At 39.9% G+C, this 18360-nt stretch overlaps 1 protein-coding gene across 3 annotated transcripts in view; it reads left to right on the top strand.

Moving 5' to 3' along the window:
• Positions 1-18360, top strand: part of rars1 (arginyl-tRNA synthetase 1) — a 49972-nt gene that overhangs the window by 13596 nt on the left and 18016 nt on the right. For 2 of the 3 annotated variants that reach the window (XM_072264018.1, XM_072264017.1), the window contains exons 2-7: positions 1434-1568; positions 4191-4379; positions 8281-8389; positions 11896-11996; positions 14503-14624; positions 17326-17446. In XM_072264018.1, coding sequence (XP_072120119.1) covers positions 1434-1568; positions 4191-4379; positions 8281-8389; positions 11896-11996; positions 14503-14624; positions 17326-17446 — 777 coding nt within the window. Of the gene's footprint in view, positions 1-1433; positions 1569-3162; positions 3378-4190; positions 4380-8280; positions 8390-11895; positions 11997-14502; positions 14625-17325; positions 17447-18360 lie in introns of those variants that run through there. The other variant, XM_072264019.1, reaches the window with a different exon arrangement.

Raw genomic sequence — 18360 nt, 5'->3', positions numbered from 1 at the left:
CACGATAAAAATGTCCAAGCCAATCATTTCCTCCGTCTGTTGGATCGCTTGCTGCCTCTGATGCCTTCTTTCCTGGGTGCTGAAGCAGGCTTCAGCATGCTGCACAAGTCCAGCTCCATTGCTATCGAGCAGCTCGCTGGTGGGGTAGACTTGCTGTAATATTCTGTAGTGCCTTGCGATCATAAAAAAGACAAAGGATGAACAATAAAAACTTTGTTTGGACCCAGAAAGGCTGCTATGTCCGACTGTGCCACCATCTTACCAGAAACAACAATCGCAGACAGGCAATTTACAGCAGGAAGCTACTTTACATTAGATATTGTCAGGGATATATCTTCTCTTAATAGTTATACTATTAACTTACTGGGACTGGATAGGCTGAGGCTTTTTTTCCTGGAGCACAGGAGCCTGAGGGATATAGCCTGACTTTATAGAGACTCTTAAAGTCAGATTCAGGTTTACTGTTACTGACATAAGTCGTGAAATTTGTTGTTTTGTGCAGCAGTACGGAGCAGTCATAACAAATCACTATAAATTACAGTGAAAACAATAGTGTAAAAGAGGAATTACAAGGTAGTGTTCATGGCCCATTTAAAAAAATCTGATGGCAAGGGGATGAAGCTCTTCCTAAAGGCATGGATATGGTAAATGGTAACAGATTTTTATTTTGTAGGGTAGTGGAGTCTAAAACAAAAGAACATAGGTTTAAGGTGAGAGGGGAAAGATTCAAAGGGGGCTTAATGGGAATCTTTTTTACACAGGACGTGTTGAATATGTGGAGCAAGCTACCAGAGGAAGTGGAAACATTTGTAAGGCATTTGGACTGGTACAGGGATAGAAAAAGTGAAGGGAAATGGGACTGGTTGAAATAGACAATTTGGTCAGCCTGGCCAAGAAGGGCCATGCTATATAATTCTGTGATTGCAGGCATTACTTGACAGATTTCTTGTAAATTATCGTGACAGTCTCTTCTATTAATATATAATCAAACAATATAACACCCATTTTTAGATCATTAAAACAACAACTCTTCTGTCTGTTGTACAATCACAATTCCCTTGCCTAGAGTTCATGTACCCCTGGGGCATTACTGTTGAGAGAAATACTTCCCGCAGGAATCTGCTCCACTTATAACATGGGATTTGATGGGACAAAACAGTTCATGTTATGAAAATCAGATGTAGATATTTTTCTGTGAATGTAGCCCCTCCATAATGTGGAGCTATTCTGTCCTGAGATTGTTGGTCCATATTATTAGTCAGCAAAAGTATTGAGAGTTTTCTGGATCATTACAATTCATGTAAGGAATATGTGAAAATTAGAACTGTTTTTCAATTAATCTTGTTTTTGCATTGGTATATATGGGCGTTTTTTTTTTGTTTACTGAAAACTAATTCTTCAGAAGTAATTAATTTATTAACTTTTTTTTCTAGGAGGAAGACATTAAGTCTCTTATTGCTGAAATTGAGAGTTTGAAAAACCCTGTGGCGCTTGATATTCCCTTGGGACTGAGTGAAATGTTAGAGGAGAATGCCAAGCTCAAATACCGGCTGAATGTTCTCAAGCGTGTGAGTAGCCTTTTACTATTAAACTTCGCAAATTGTTTAGAAAATAGGTTAATGGGGTGGAAGAAGAATTAATAAATTGAATTAACTAATAAGTAAACACTTAATACTTTTTCCTCCTAGTGTTTCTTCAATGTTTTGAAACGCTTCAGCTTCTTCATGGGTATTCCCTGTTGTAAGTACAGGAAATTGATTCATACAGTATGGCAACAGGTCTTCTGGTCCACTGAGTTCATGGAGCCATTTACACTAATCCTAATTAACTCTATTTTCTTTATCCAAAATTTTTGTCAAATCGCTTAGATTGTGGGCTGCCTTAATGACTATCACCCGGTGACACTCATATCAACAGTGATGAAATGCTTTGAGAGGTTGGTCATGGCTAGACTGAACTCCTGCCTCAGCAAGGACCTGGACCCATTGCAATTTGCCTATCGCCATAATAGGTCAATGGCAGATGCAATCTCAATGGCTCTCCGCACAGCTTTAGAACACCTGGACAACACGAACACCTAATTAGGATGCTGTTCATCAACTATAGCTCAGCACTTAATACCATCATTCCCACAATCCTGATTGAGAGCAGAACCTGGGCCTCTGTACCTCCCTCTGCAAATGGATCCTCGACTTCCTAACCGGAAGGCCACAATCTGTACAGATGGGTGATAACACCTCCTCCTCGCTGACGATCAACATTGGCGCACCTCAGAGGTGTGTGCTTAGCCCACAGCTCTACTTTCTACGTATTATTGACTGTGTGGCTGGGCATAGCTCAAATACCATCTATAAATTTGCTGACGATACAACTATTGTTAGAATCTCAGATGGTGACGAGAGGGCGTACAGGAGTGAGATATGCCAACTAGTGGAGTGGTGCCGCAGCGATAACGTGGCACTCGATGTCAGTAAGACAAAAGAGGTGATTGTAGACTTCAGGAACAGTAAGACGAAGGAACACATACCAATCCTCATAGAGGAATCAGAAGTGGAGAGAGTGAGCAGTTTCCAGTTCCTGGGTGCCAGGGTCTCTGAGGATCTAATGTGGTCCCAGCATATCGATGCAGTTATAAAGAAGGCAAGAGAGCAGCTATACTTTTTTAGGAGTTTGAAGAGATTTCGCATGTCAACAAATACACTCAGAAATTTCCATAGTTGTACTGTAGAGAGCATTCTGATAGGTTGCATCACTGTCTGATATGGAAGGGCTACTGCACAGGACCGAAAGAAGCTGCAGAAGGTTGTAAATCTAGTCAGCTCCATCTTGGGTACTAGCCTACAAAGTACCCAGGACATCTTCATGGAGCAGTGTCTCAGAAAAGCAGCTTCCATTAAGGACCTCCAGCACCCAGGGCATGCCCATTTATCACTGTTGCCCTCAGGTAGGAGGTACAGAAGCCTGAAGGCACATGCTCAGCGATTCAGGAACAGCTGCTTCCCCTCTGCCATCCAATTCCTAAATGGATATTGAATCTTTGGACACTACCTCACTTTTTTTAATATGTAGTATTTCTGTTTATGCTTTTTTAAAAAATCTATTCAATATACATATACTGTAATTGATTTACTTATTTATTATTTTTGTTTTTTTCTCTGCTAGATTATGTATTGCATTGATCTGCTGCTGCTAAGTTAACAAATTTCACATCACATGCCGGGGATGATAAACCTGATTCTGATTCTACCAGTCACCTACAGACCAGACATGATTTATGGTGGCTTCAACTAGCCATTCCACACAGATTAGAGTGTGGAAGGAAACTGGAACACTGGGGTGACCAGAGGAATATGTAAACAACACATACATCATAGGAGGTCAGGATTAAACCTGGTTTGCTGGAGGTGGGGGATAGTAGCTTGATTAGCTGTACCACCGTGATAACTGGTGTTGTAATTTTGTGCTCCAAATTCAAGATTAGAGCTTAGGTTAGGAAATTGACGATGAATGGCTAACAAATTTTGCATGCATATATTACGGTGCTGAACATAGTGCCGTTTGTGCGTAGAACTGCTGGGCCTTCAAAATCTAGCCTGTTTACTTTCTCACTCATGTCACTCATACAATGCTCTTTGATCATTTACCAAGTAATAACATACAGGAGTAATGCCTGATACGTTATAGTCTATTAATATTCTGTCCATTCTAAAAGTAGATTATCACTGAATCGAGTCTTTTGCAGACCTGTTATTTCGAGGAATGGAAGCTCTTTGGGGCTAAAGAAAACAGTAAAATCCTCAGATTGTTTTATATATTTAAGCTTGATCTATATTTTTTAATATGGATGGTTTTCTGACAGCTTTTATTTTTTTTTAATAAATTACTCTGCGCAGTTTCTTGAAGTGACTTTGGTTCCTTATTACAGTTGTGGCTGTGTGACTATTACTTGCTCATTGCACCTCCACATTTTTGTGCCATCATCCATAAAGTTTCATTCTGTTATGGAACCCTCTTAAAGTTTTTGAACACTTAGCTGAGGATCCACTTAATGTTAAAATACTGCAAAACTGATATTTGCTGAATTCTACTTAGTAACACGGATAAAACTCTTATCCTTTCTCTGTATAGATCACTTAAAACCTTTGTTCTGACCCCAAAATTAGCTCTTTTTTATGTGTGATGTATTTCAGAGTCTTCAGGAAGAAGAAAGCAAAGCAGGAAGCAGCATGATAAACGTTAATCAACGTTTGCAGAATATATTCCACGTTGCAATTAAGCTTGCCTTTCCACATCTTGAAAATCCACCATTGGCAGTTACACCAAGTCAAAGTTCAAAATTTGGAGATTATCAGTGCAACAGTGCTATGGCAATATCTCAGGTATGGACGAGCATATAACATGGTATAGATATTCACTTCGGACTGGTGTGGCCTTAGTGTTCATTTATGTCACAATTACTGCAGCTTGTTAACTGTGAGTAGAGGGAATTCTTTAAAAGAAGAAGGTCCTGCACTGATTCAAAACTTGTAAATGACTTATTATTCTGTCAAGAATAATATGTCTGTGAAGATTTTTTTTGGACAATTACTTTTCATCTGGTCAGACCAGTATTTTCACAAATGTCTTGTGAAAGAAATGCAGTACATTAAGTTCAAGTTTAATTGTCTTTTAACAAACTAGCCAAATGTAACAACATTACTCTGGGACTAATGTGAAAAACACTGTAGCAACAGTCATACATAGCATAAGGCACATATAAGATGCATTCACAAATTGTATATAGTCCCAAGACCCTGAGTCCCATGAATATTGCAGCAGCCTGCAGTCGAACACAATGCAAGTTGGGGTCAGCACTGACTGCAGCTTGGATGCTGCACCACACTGCCTCTGGTGGAATACACCAACTCCACCTCTCTCCTGGGCAGCTGTAAACAGGCGATACTGCAGTTTGAGGCCTAGTCCTTGCTGTGACCAAGGCCATGCAGCTCCCGTGCTGCCTGCCAATAAATCAGTGAATCAGACTTGCAGCCTTCCACATCAGCAATGTCCAATAGGGTGCTGCAATCACAATAAAAGAGACCAGGACGATCACTTGCTGTTAAACTGCACACAGCCCTCATGCACCAACTTCTCCGATGCCTCTCTGGTGCAGGCAGCAACACGATCTGCACCAAATCCAGCTCCTTTAGTTTCTCCACCAAGGGGTAGACCTGCAGTACTTTAAGTACTTAATATCCAGCAGGGTCTTGCGATCATAAAAAATATGTTCAAAAAGGGCACTAACACCTTTGGTTGGCCCCATAGAAACCGCTTCAATCGAACGCGCCACCATCTGATATCATCCAGTCCTTATCAAACCCAGCAAAAATGATGTGCACAAGTTGTAGTCTTCAAAGCAGCGAGTGCTCACCAACTATCAAAAACCCATTTATACTAATCCCATTTGATTCTCTTCACATTCGTATCAACTCTCCCCAGATTCTGTGACCCCCCTAGACACCAAGGACAATTTATTGTAGCCATTTATCCTACCAGCTAGCATGCCTTTGGGATATGGGAGGAAACTAGGAAAGCCCATATGGTCACATGGAGAAAATGCAGACAACCGAGGTCAAGATTGAACTGGGTCATATGAACTCTGAAGCAGAACATTACTGGTTGCATCATTTTGCCATCCAATAAAATTTCCATTTTGTAGATTCACTTTGTTGCAAAGACATGATGAAAATTGAACTTTGCTTTTTAATGGCAGAGATAGCCTGAAGTGTTAAACAAACTAGAAATGTAAAAGCTCCTGCTGGCTCCAAATTCCCCATTACAGGTCCACAATCCCTTAACCGAGATCCTTGGGGCCAGTTGCATTTCGGAATTCAGAATTTTTTCGGATTTCAGACCCCCCCCCCCCCCCATGTCAAGTCCCTTATTTAACCTGGCTCAATGCGGTTGGCCCGGCGGCACACCAAACCTACGCACATCCTCCCGTATACTTTAAATCATCTCTAGATTACTTATAATACCTAATACTATGTAAATGCTATGTAAATAGTTGTTATACTGTATTGTTTAGGGAATAATGATGAAAAAAATTACTTCCAACAAAAACATTCAATAAAACATAAAAATATACAGCTTCAAACGAACAGAAACAAAAACATGGTAAATGACTTATTGGAATAAATGTAGAACGTCACTGTCTCTGTCACTATAAAACTTCAGTAGCTTGTCTTTCTGTTTCTTTAAATCATATACAGTGGTAGTTCCGACATTATTTTCTTCAGTAAGATGCCACACAGACACACCACGATCAAGCTTCTGCAATAACTTCACTTTCTGCATTATTGATAATGACAGATGCTTCCTTCTCTTTTTCTCATAGGGGTATCTGTAGCTCTTTTTGACATTTTCACAGTGAAATTAAACACAAAGTCAACAGTGAACACAAAATATCAGCGAACAGCAAATGCACGTGCAACCAGTTCTAGCGCTGAGCCACAACTGATATCTGGCGGCCTCTGCTAGTGCTGCCACATCACACCTGAGTGACATCAGCTGTTGGCGAAAAAACTTCGGTTTTCGGAGCTTTTTGGATTTCAGAATTTGGGATAAAGGAATGTGCACCTGCATTTGATGTTGTCTTTTCTATGAAAGTATACTTACACCTTCGCCTTTGTGTCACATTTCAATCAGAGAGAGAAAAATCTTAACAATCGGATTGGGCAGGGCTATTTTAAATGCTACATAATCAAAAATCAATTTTTATTTGCAATAAATCAAGCTACCATTCTCTCTGGATGATGTTGCTTCCATTGCAAAATTGAACTGAATGTTGAAACCGTGATTTATGTTAGCATGCCTGACCTTTACCCATGAACAGACATACACTGACAATAGCATCATTAAGGTGCAATGCACATTCCTGCTCTGCAACATTAATTAGAGCTCAAAGCTCTGCACAGTGAGCACCCAGACATCAAACTGTGACTAAAATGATCCTGCAGTGTGACACAGTATCTAGGTAATGGTCTTGAAAACCTGAACCTGCTGATGTGTTATTTATCAGATAATTGCATATAGAATGCCTATGATGATTTGGTGGGAAAAGGCTCTTCTCAGATCAGCGTTGTCTCTCTCGTCCATAACCTTGAGTGGGCTGTTATGCCCATCCCATTGATGGAGTACTGCCAGTGGTGTTCCAACTGATATGGTCCTTAAAATAACAGAAAAAAAAACTCACACTCAGCCTTTGAACCAGGAGCACATAACTTTAAATGTTGCTATTTGCTGATACCCATGAAGCCATGAACACTACTTTACTATTTTTGCTCTTTTTTTTTTTGCATTACTTATTTATTTATTGTAACTCATAGAAAATGTTATGCATTGCACTGTACCGCTACCACAAAACAAGAAATTTCACGACATATGTCAGTGGTAATAAACCTGATTCTGATATTGAGAAATCTGACTAGGTGGCTTCAGAACAAACTATCCTCTGCTCAGAAACTTTACAGAGTCTTTTACATCTGAAAGTGACTTCTCTTTTATTGTTGTCCCAGTGGTACTGGAAGTTTTGGCTAAGGTGTCTCATGGATAAAATTGGACCTGTCTAAGAAGAGTCTTTTCCCACTGTCTTCAGAGAGACCAAATCCTACTTGGAACTGCCTGAAGAATGTTTTAACAGAGAAACATCTTGAAAATGAGTCATCACCAAAATAATATGGCACTTTGTGGTTGACCTTCAGCATTGTCATGATGCTTTCTCCATGGCTTAAGTGACTTCTACTCTAAACCTGCTGGCAGCGTTAGACCTACACCATACCTCTGCTGTTCACTGCAGTGTCAGAGTGGCCATCCATGTACTCTACTCCCAGAGTTACTCTACTCTCATCTATTTTAATTTCATTGAGGAGGTTAATCGAGTCAGGCCCAAATTTTGAAATATTCTTGATTTGAAATAATGTCGAGCAACAATTGGTAATATTCTTCCCATGTCTTGGCTCAGTGAGCTGCACCACCCAGCAACCCATCTGTTTTAACCTTAGCCTAATCACAGGATAATTTACAATGACTAGTTAACCTACTAACCAGTACGTCTTTGGACTGTGGGAGGAAACCAGAGCACCTGGACGAAACCCACTCACAGTATGAATTTCTTTGCTGGAAAAGGAGGATTGTGAGAAAGTTAAGATCATAAGTAAATTCATGTCTTTTTTTGTCTTGTAACAAGTTTCTTTAACCCATGGATATTGAGTACCCCTTGTGTTTGAATTTATTTTGCAGCTCTTGAAAGCCAAGGGTGAGAAGAGTAATCCCAGAGAGATTGCTCAGAAAATAGTTGATAATATTCCAAAAAATGAGATAATTGAAAACACTGATATTGCTGGACCAGGTAGGTACGCTTTTATTAATTATGTTTATGTTGATTACCATATTTCTTAATGAAAGATTTGAGATTTTGTCTTTGTTCAACATTTCTCCAGTGCTAAGGAATGAGCATAAAAAGAGCATTTATATTGTTTTTTCTTTTCTATTTCATTTTTCAGTATATGGGCACACAAATAAAACAAGCACATTGTAAATCCTAATAATACTCAAGAGAGTGATGGTCAGCTACCTTTTTGAATCACTATAGTTCACTGTCAATTTTTCTCCTATCTGATTGTTGGGGAGGATATTTCTGGATTTTGCTCCAATAATAATGAAAGAGTGGCGGTATATTTCCATGTTAGAATGATACGTGATTTGGAGGGAAACCTGCAGGGATTATGGTGTGCCTCTGGACCTGCTGCCCTTAATCTTCTTACTGGTAGGCTTAGAAGATTTGGGTAATGCTGTCGAGTATATTGTTAGGTAACTGTAGTGCATTGTGTAGGTCAGTGGTCCCCAACCACCGGGCCGCAAAGCATGTGCTACCGGGCCGCAAGGAAACTATATGATTTGGCGATATGAAACGATATGAGTCTGCTGCACCTTTCCTCATTCCCTGACACGCACTGTTGAACTTGAACACACGTGAGGTCATCAGTGACCCAAGACGTGCAAAGCAATGGGTCTGTGGCCCATTTGTGAATGTCCCCAGTGAATCATCCATGTCAGCGCAGGAAAAAGATCAACTCCTCGAGCTTGCAAATGATGGTGGGTTGAAAAGTATGTTTCACATAACATCTCTGCTGCCGTTCTGGATCAAAGTCAAGGCTGAATATCCTGAGATAGCCATGAAAGCACTGAAAACATTGCTTCAATTTCCAACATCATATCACTGCGAAGCGGAGTTTTCTGCAATGAATGAAACGAAAACTAAATTGCGGAATAGACTGGACATAAGGAACCCCCTTCGAGTATCTCTGTCTCCCATCACCTCTCGATGGGATCGTCTTTTTGCAGGAAAACAAGCCCAGGGCTCCCACTGATTCAGCGATATTGGTGTGTTGCAATGATTTTATATGTTCATACGGGGAAAATATGTGCTGTGTGTTTAATATCCAAATGTTATGATGCTATTAACTTATCAATATTCATGCGAGGAAAGTATGCGCTGTGTGTTTAATATTAAATTCGTTAGATAAACCCTTTTAGAAACGAAATTGAGTGTATTAGCCACTTATAAGTGACTTATAGTTGACCTATCACCTATGTTCCGGTCGTGATTAACATCCTCCCCCCCCCCCCCCCCCCCAGTCGGCCAATCTGCAAGAATAAAGAATATTGTCAATATTAAATCAGTCCACGGTGCAGAAAAGGTTGGGGACCCCTGGTATAGGTAATGCCCAGTGCAGCCACAGTGTATTGGCAGTGAAAGAAATCCAATTTGATTGTGGTGGATGAAGGAGTATTCTTTGTTCTAAATTGTATTCTTAAATATTGGGGCATGTAGTGTATATTCTGCGTGTTGAACCAGGTTTGATCAGTTGATTTGATTGTTGTAGTAGACTGAGGAATCTGCTAGGGTATGGGGTTACATATTACGTTGAAGTAAATTTCTGCTGCTGCAATGGTTCACAAACCACCCGGTGATGTACCACTGACTTCAAGGCAACTGATCCAGAGTTGGAATCTGGCCGGCTCTTTGCACGCTTTCCATCCATGCTGGGTTGAGCATCAAGCTAGCAACTCAGCCTAAAAAAAAACAGTCAAATACTTTGGAAATGGCAAAAATGCTGCCTGGTGCACTACAAGGCGCGAAAAGGAAGAACAGCAGTAGGGCCTCATTAATACCCAATTTTGAGTGGCCAGATTTGTTTGAGTATATCCCATTTAACACAGCTTGGAAAATGACTTATTTTGCAAATTTAAAGTCTGCATTGAAGAACAGATTCTTTGACAAAATAACACAACTCTTGGTCCCAGACTGGAATATATATATGTGTTTTTTTTGTGCTCAAATTGCAGAGTGGATTCAAACCTCAAACTGTTAACGACTGAGCTAATCTCATCTGAGAAAACAGTGGAGCTCCCAGTGGTAGAGTGGTATTATTCACCAACTTCCCCATCAATTTTGCATTTAGAACGCAAAATATTGAAGGAGTTTGTAGGTCATAAACAGTGTCAGAATGGAGAATATTAAGTAATAGGAAAAATAGGCACAGTGCTGATAATAATGAGAGGTAGTGATTGTATGGGATTGTATGTTGAGGTCTGGAAGTCAACAAAAAACTAACCGCAATGAGAATATCAGGGGGGAATAAACAACTCTGACATTCACAGCATATAGTAGATATCCACAGATATTTACTCCCTTTCATTGACAATTGCTGAGCAAAAGAAAAGTACCCGTACAAAAGAATGGAACATTGGGAAAGGTTCTTTCAGGATTTGAGGCATATCCAGGGCAAAAAGAAAATGGCAGTGTTCATACACATTCACCCGCAGCAAACTAATGGGGAAAATCCTTCATAGAGGAGAGAAAAACCTTCCCCAAGGCATTAAAAACATTAGGAAAGAACCTGTTACAAAACAAGCATTTTATTTTGATAGGAAAAATATAACTGGCAAACATTAATATGACTTAATGTGGATAAAAGGAATTTGTTTAAGTGATGTGCAAAGTTGGGAAGGAATATTAACTTTGTCTTCATCATTGGGATTAATCTTTTTTATCCCCTACCAGCCTTACCAGAAAGGTAACGTGAAAACCATTCTATTATTTTATTTATTATTTATTTGTATTTTTGTACTTGCACAGTTTCAAAGTTCAAAGTAAATTTATTATCAAAGTACATATATGTCATCGCTTCCAACCCTGAGATTAATTTTGTTTTTGTCTTTCGCACGTTGGTTGTTTGTCCATCCTGTTGGGTACTGATTCTAGTATATTTCTTGGATTTACTGAGCATGCCTGCAAGAAAATGAATCTCAAGGCTGTATATGGTGACATATATGTACTTTGATAATAAATTTGCTTACTTTGAACTTTTTTGCCATTTCAATTTTGACCTTTCTGTTCTGGGAACAACAGGCCTATTTCATTAGTTCCTGGAAACGAAACAAACTTTCTATAGAGGAGCTGGAACTCACTGATTCCATGATTTATTTTCAACCATTCCTGTAAAATGAACTGTAAGTGGACGAGTTCATGGGAAACCTGTATTGTAAAATCATGTCAAGAAAGGAGAATAACGTCTGTAATTGTAAAACAAAATACTTAAGAGCACACATATTAGCCAAAAATGCCAAATGAAAGCAGTCGTCTGTTATCATTTGAAACATAAATTAGAATTCTTAAATCAGGACATTATCAAAACTACTTTTAATCCAGGGGTTCTCGACCTTTTTTTTATGTCATGGACCTCTACCCTTAACCGAGGGGTATGTGGACCCCGGGTTGGGGACCCGTGTTTTAATACTGTGCTGTACATATTAAATTAAAATATAACTTTATGTTATAATTTCTCATAGGTTTTATCAATGTCAATCTGAAAAGAGAATTTGTCTCCAAACTGCTGACAGATCTACTTGTAAACGGAGTTCAGCCTCCCTTAGTAGGACCAAAGAAAAAGGTATGCACTTTAACAATATTTACTTTTTAATAAAATAGTTACTGTTACTTTGCCTCCGTGTTAAAAGACCCAAAAGTCAGAAATACACCTGAGAAACTTGAACATGTACTGTAATCTTTTAACTCAATGGGGCACTGAAAGAATGCTGCCTTATCTGGTAAGCATTAAAAAGAACTTCTATTTCATTCATGTTTATGGAAGGCTAACTTAGAACAAGAGTCAGGAAACACCACCAAATATGCTACCTGAAAGCCTAATGGAGGTAGATTGAGAAGAAAGATTTGCTAATCTGCAGATTATGTATAGGGAGTGGGAGCAATTGCACTGGTCTTTGAGAGCAGTTTCAGACGTGTAATGATATTAAGATGGTGGAGTTTGTTGGGAAGTTCTGTTATCCTTTTGTGTAATATTGATTCTTCTGGAATCCTGATCAACATTCATCCCTTAAACAATACCAAAAGTAATAATGTATTTAATATGTGGGACTTCACTGTCTCCATTGTTCACTAAGTTTTCTGAGTAATTGTGACAAATTCTTTCTGTCATATCCCTTTTTAAAATGCTTGTGGAAAAGATCTCTGTCTCTTTGAAAAGGGAAGACTAGTTTCAGTCCCATTCATTCCCCTTCCCTCAACTCTTTTTTGACATTGATGGTAACACTTCTTTCATTCATTCACTGCAAGGTCTGGTGGGGTGGAAGGTGAGGATCAGAGAATGCTGTCTGTGCTCTGTTCGGGAGGAGATGGGTTGAATATGGGAAATTGTTGAGATGGTAGAGGGAAGCAGATGTTTAAGAAGAAGAGAAATGTTTGGAAGGGCATTTTATGGGAAGTCTCTTGGTGGAACAATTAAAACAGATGGAGGAACTGGGAGAAAGGAATGGAGCCCCTTGAGGAGGTCTGAGTGGGAATAACTATATTCAGAGTAGCTTTGGATGTCTGAAAGCTTGTAATAGGTGTTTGCCAATAGCCTATCTACTGAAATATAGACAGGGAGATCAAGAAAGACAAAGGAAGAATCAAAGGTGGATTATTCAAAGGTGAGAGCAGAATGGTAATTGGCAGCAAAGATTTAAAAAAAAAATAAGTTATATATTACTACAGGAGGCTACACCAATACAGTTGTCGTTGTACCAACAATAAAAATTGAGATAGGGGACCCAGGTAGTACAGAAATAAAGACTCTTCCCCATATGCCACTAAAAGGCAGACTTGGGTTGGTTCCATGCAAATTCCCAGAGCTACACCTTCAATACGGGGAGAATAAATGAGTGAAGTTGAAGAAGTTGTTATTCAATGTGAGAATAAGTACAGCTAGATGAATGAATGGTGATGGAAAAAAATTAGCTGGACCCTTGTTCAGGAAAGGAGGGGGCATTCCTGATGTGGAATGAACGTGTATTGTATATACGAGGTAAAGTTTGGCCAGGTAGGATCATGGAATTAAAACCTGTTGAAGATGTCAACAGTGTTATGGCTTTAAGCAGGAAAGATTGCACCAGGAGAGAAAGGATGGAGTTACAGTAGAAAGAAGTGTGTTCGGTGGGGCAGGAAGGGAACTGAAACTATTAGTCCCGCTTGTGGATCTTGGACAGCTGATAGAAGCAGGTTATGGGGGCTTGGAAATGACAAAACTGTTAGCTGTGGAGGGAAGGTGTCCTGAGAAAGTGAGGTCCGTGACTGTCTGAGAGACAGTAGCTTGATGATCAGTGGTTGTTGTCCAGCAACTACTTTGGGGAAATGTGGGGGAGCTGACATTTGACCTCTGCCAGATCACAAAGATATGGTTGTACACAAGAGCCAAGAAACAGAACAACATAACTTTTGCAGATGGAGAAAGAATTTTAAATTCTGTACCATCCTCTATGACTCTGCAATCCTCAATTTTACAACTGCTCAAATATTCTTTTGCTTCAGTAATGTGTAATAGAAACAGTCATGGGAACTTCCCAGTTGCACAACATTTTAATTCCGATTCCTGTTCCAAAAAGTCGGTCTTGTGCCTCAATAAAGCCACCTTCATGGTGGAGGAGCAATACCTTATATTTCGTCTGGGTAGCCACCAACCTGATGGTATGAACATCGATTTCTCTTTTGAGTAAAATAAAAATTCCCACTCCCTCACCTCTTCTTCTATTCTGCACTCTGGCCTCTTACCTCTCTTCACCTGCCAATCACTTCCTCCTTCCCTTTCTCCCACGCTCCGCTCCTCTCCTATCAGATTCCTTCATCTCCAGCCTTTCCTATCCACTTGGCTTCATCTATCACCATCTAGTTATCCCTCTTCCCCTCCCCCTATATTTATGCTGGTATCTTCCCCCTTTCCAGTTCTGAAGAAGGGTCTTGGCCCAAAATGCTGACTGTTCATTTCCATGGATGCTACTTGACCTGAGTTCCTCTGGCATTTAGTGTATGTTGCATGGGAACTGATTTATTGGACTTGGCCTCCAGTCCATTTATTTTAATATTTTAATGAAACATCTTGGGCAATTATGTTTTGTTTTCAGGTGGTGGTAGATTTCTCTTCTCCCAACATTGCCAAAGAGATGCACGTGGGTCATCTACGATCAACTATCATTGGTGACAGCATGTGTCGCTTGTTTGAGTTTGTGGGATATGATGTTTTAAGGTCAGTGGAAGGAATACATTTATGTTATTCACAGAAAGTTAATAAGCAGAATTTGTAGATTTATTCTACTGAAAGTACAAAATTAACCAAGCTGAATAATTAATAATGAGTGGCACAGTCTGAACTACAGTTGGTAGGAATATCTAATTCAGTGTTAAATTGAATACATAATGTGGGGGAGGCAATATAATAAAGACAGGATAATTAGAGACAAAAAATTATAAAGAAAAATATGCTCTATTTTTCAAATTCTGAAGCTGCAATGAATCTCCAACACAGCAATAAAAGTAAATATAAGGATATTTGCAAATTTCCCTTCATTCAGGTATTAACACAGTATAATGTAAAATGTTAACATACAGTAGAAATTAAGCAATTCAAGTAACCTCAGCTCAATTCATTACACTCTACAATGACTTGATTGGGTTATGTCTCCAATACCTCAGAACTTTTCTGTGATGGTAGAGCACACATAATAGGAAAACATGTAACATAATATGACATTAATGGAGTTACAAAAATCACAGAAAGCATGGTTGTTACATTTTACAGTAATGATTCGAGCATTGATTGCCAATAACTTTCAGATGCCCAGTTTATGTTTCTGTAAGGTCACTGGGCCAAAGAATGAAGTGATTCACAAGGCAGCATTAAACCACATGCAATATCAAGGAGCTGAGGCAATGCTCCATAAAATACTTCATTGATTGCAATCATATCTTACACAAACAATCTGATGGCAGTTGTTAGTCATAGTCATACTTTATTGATCCTGGGGGAAATTGATTTTCATTACAATTGCACCATAAATAATAAATAGTAATAAAACCATAAATAGTTAAATAGTAATATGTAAGTTATGCCAGGAAATAAGTCCAGGACCAGCCTATTGGCTCAGGGTGTCTCACCCTCCAAGGGAGGAGTTGTAAAGTTTGATGGCCACAGGCAGGAATGACTTCCTATGACGCTCTGTGTTGCATCTCAGTGGAATGAGTCTCTGGCTGAATGTACTCCTGTGCCCACCCAGTACATTATGTAGTGGATGGGAGACATTGACCAAGATGGCATGCAACTTGGACAGCATCCTCTTTTCAGACACCACCATGAGAGAGTCCAGTTCCATCCCCACAACATCACTGGCCTTACGAATGAGCTTGTTGATTCTGTTGGTGACTGCTACCCTCAGCCTGCTGCCCTAGCACACAACAGCAAACATGATTGCTCTGGCCACCACAGACTCGTAGAACATCCTCAGCATCGTCCGGCAGATGTTGAAGGACCTCAGTCTCCTCAGGAAATAGGGACGGCTCTGACCCTTCTTGTAGACAGCCTCAGTGTTCTAGACCAGTCCAGTTTATTGTCAATTTGTATCCCCAGGTATCTGTAATCCTCCACCATGTCCACACTGACCCCCTGGATGGAAGCGGGGGTCACCGGTTCCTTAGCTCTCCTCAGGTCTACCACCAGCTCCTTAGTCTTTTTCACATTAAGCTGCTGATAATTCTGCTCACACCACGTGACAAAGTTTCCTACCGTAGCCGTGTACTCAGCCTCATCTCCCTTGCTGATGCATCCAACTATGGCAGAGTCATCAGAAAACTTCTGAAGATGACAAGACCCCGTGCAGTAGTTGAAGTCCGAGGTGTAAATGATGAAGAGAAAGGGAGACAAGACAGTGCCCTGTGGAGCCCCAGTGCTGCTGATCACTCTGTCGGACACACAGTGTTGCAAGCACATGTACTGTGGTCTGCCAGTCAGGTAATCAAGAATCCATGACACCAGGAAAGCATCCACCTGCATAGCTGTCAGCTTCTCCCCCAGTAGAGCAGGGCAGATGGTGTTGAACGCACTGGAGAAGTCAAAAAACATGACCCTTACAGTGCTCGCTGGCTTGTCCAGGTGGGCATAGACATGGTTCAGCAGGTAGACGATGGCATCCTCAACTCCTAGTCGGGGCTGGTAGACGAACTGGAGGGGATCTAAGTGTGGCCTGACCATAGGCCGGAGCAGCTCTAGAACAAGTCTCTCCAGGGTCTTCATGATGTGGGAGGTCAATGCCACTGGTCTGTAGTCATTGAGGCCGCTGGGGCGCGGCGTTTTTGGCACAGGGACGAGGCAGGACGTCTTCCACAGCACAGGAACCCTCCGGAGCCTCAGGCTCAGGTTGAGTTCATGGCGAAGTACTCCACATAGCTGAGGGGCACAGGCTTTGAGCATTGTTGAATGTCAGTCTACTAGCCTCAGGACATTGCTGCAGGAAATGTCTAAGGCCCAGCTTTCCTCAACTGCTTCATCACTGAACCATCATTAGGTCAGAGGTAGAGGGCTGTTTTTTGGTAATCGTCCAATGTCTAATTTTATCTGCAACTTCTCAGGAAATGAACCAGCACTAAGCCAGACAAGTTTAAGTAGTTTGTATTATTTGAGGTCTATTCTCTAGAGGCTTTTTTATTATCTTTTAAGTTGAATATTCTCAACTCTCAACATGAAAGTATTCTCAAATGCTTTCATCAAAAAGGGAATAGTGAGGAGCAATGACTTTCAATGCAAAAATTATTAAAATATTTCTCCCATGGAAGCTCTTTCATTGTATATATCTCAGTGAGTTAGCTTTATAGAAAAATGTCTTCAGATCTTTAAACTTCTCCCTGGTTACAGCTGTTCAAATTGAGTTTTGATGAGGAATCTTTATTGATTTCAGGTTAAATCATGTTGGTGACTGGGGAACACAGTTTGGGATGTTGATTGCTCACTTGCATGACAAATTTCCAGATTACCTCGTTGTTTCCCCTCCAATTGGTGATCTTCAGATGTTCTATAAAGTAAGTTTTCTCTCAAGTTGTTCAGGATTCAGGATTATTGTTCAGTGTATACCCAAACCTGAGAAAGCAACAGTAATATTTTGCTGTAATTAAGTTACAATAGTAGATCTTCCATGTTTATCACTATTTTTACTTTTTTCTTACATGTTTTACATTTTCTGTTCTTTGCATGGCTTCGACATATTATTTTGCACTTTATTAGTCTGCTTTTCATTTCTCATAGGAGATTGGGTGTCTTTTTTCACTTCTATTAATGACAAAGTCAGCAAAATTATTCTCCATCCCCAGGGAACCATTGCAAAACTAATGTGGAGATGTATCAAAAACTTTGAACAAAAGGATGAAAGCAGTTAATATGTTATTCCCTGAACTGCTTTTTTTCTTTCCTTTCATTCAAACCTGTGATCTAGTATCCACCCCTAAATTGTGTGAAGCAGAAAAAGATCCTAACTTAATTATCATAGCAAAGTTTTCATAACTAATTCTTTTAATATGGGCAAGTAGACATTTCTTCAGCATCCATGATATTCTCCTGAGCAAACACTGAAATCTCAGCCATCTCCTATAACTCCACATATAGGCAGGCCTGATGGTCTTTAAAAGGACCTAGTCTTTCCCTAGTTACCTTTTTACTATTAATATAATTGAAGAACATTAGGGAATTATCTTTAATCCTGTTGAAACAGAGTGACCTGGGAGTAGAATTGCACCATTTGCTGAATAAGGCCATGCAAATAAACAGGGTAGTGAAGAAGGCATTTAGCACACTGGTCTCCGTCAGGGCATCAAGTTTAGGTCTAGGAACATTATGGTGCTGTATGTGCAGTTATGTATGTCACTGGTGAGGCCACATTTGGAGTACTGTGTATAATATTGGTCGCTGTTATAGGAAGAACATTGTCAAGCTGGAGACG

This window comes from Mobula birostris, chromosome 7, assembly GCF_030028105.1.
Source record: "Mobula birostris isolate sMobBir1 chromosome 7, sMobBir1.hap1, whole genome shotgun sequence".
NCBI lineage: Eukaryota > Metazoa > Chordata > Chondrichthyes > Myliobatiformes > Myliobatidae > Mobula > Mobula birostris.
The sequence above is the reverse complement of the archived record's forward strand: the minus strand, read 5'-3'. Positions and strand labels throughout refer to the sequence as shown.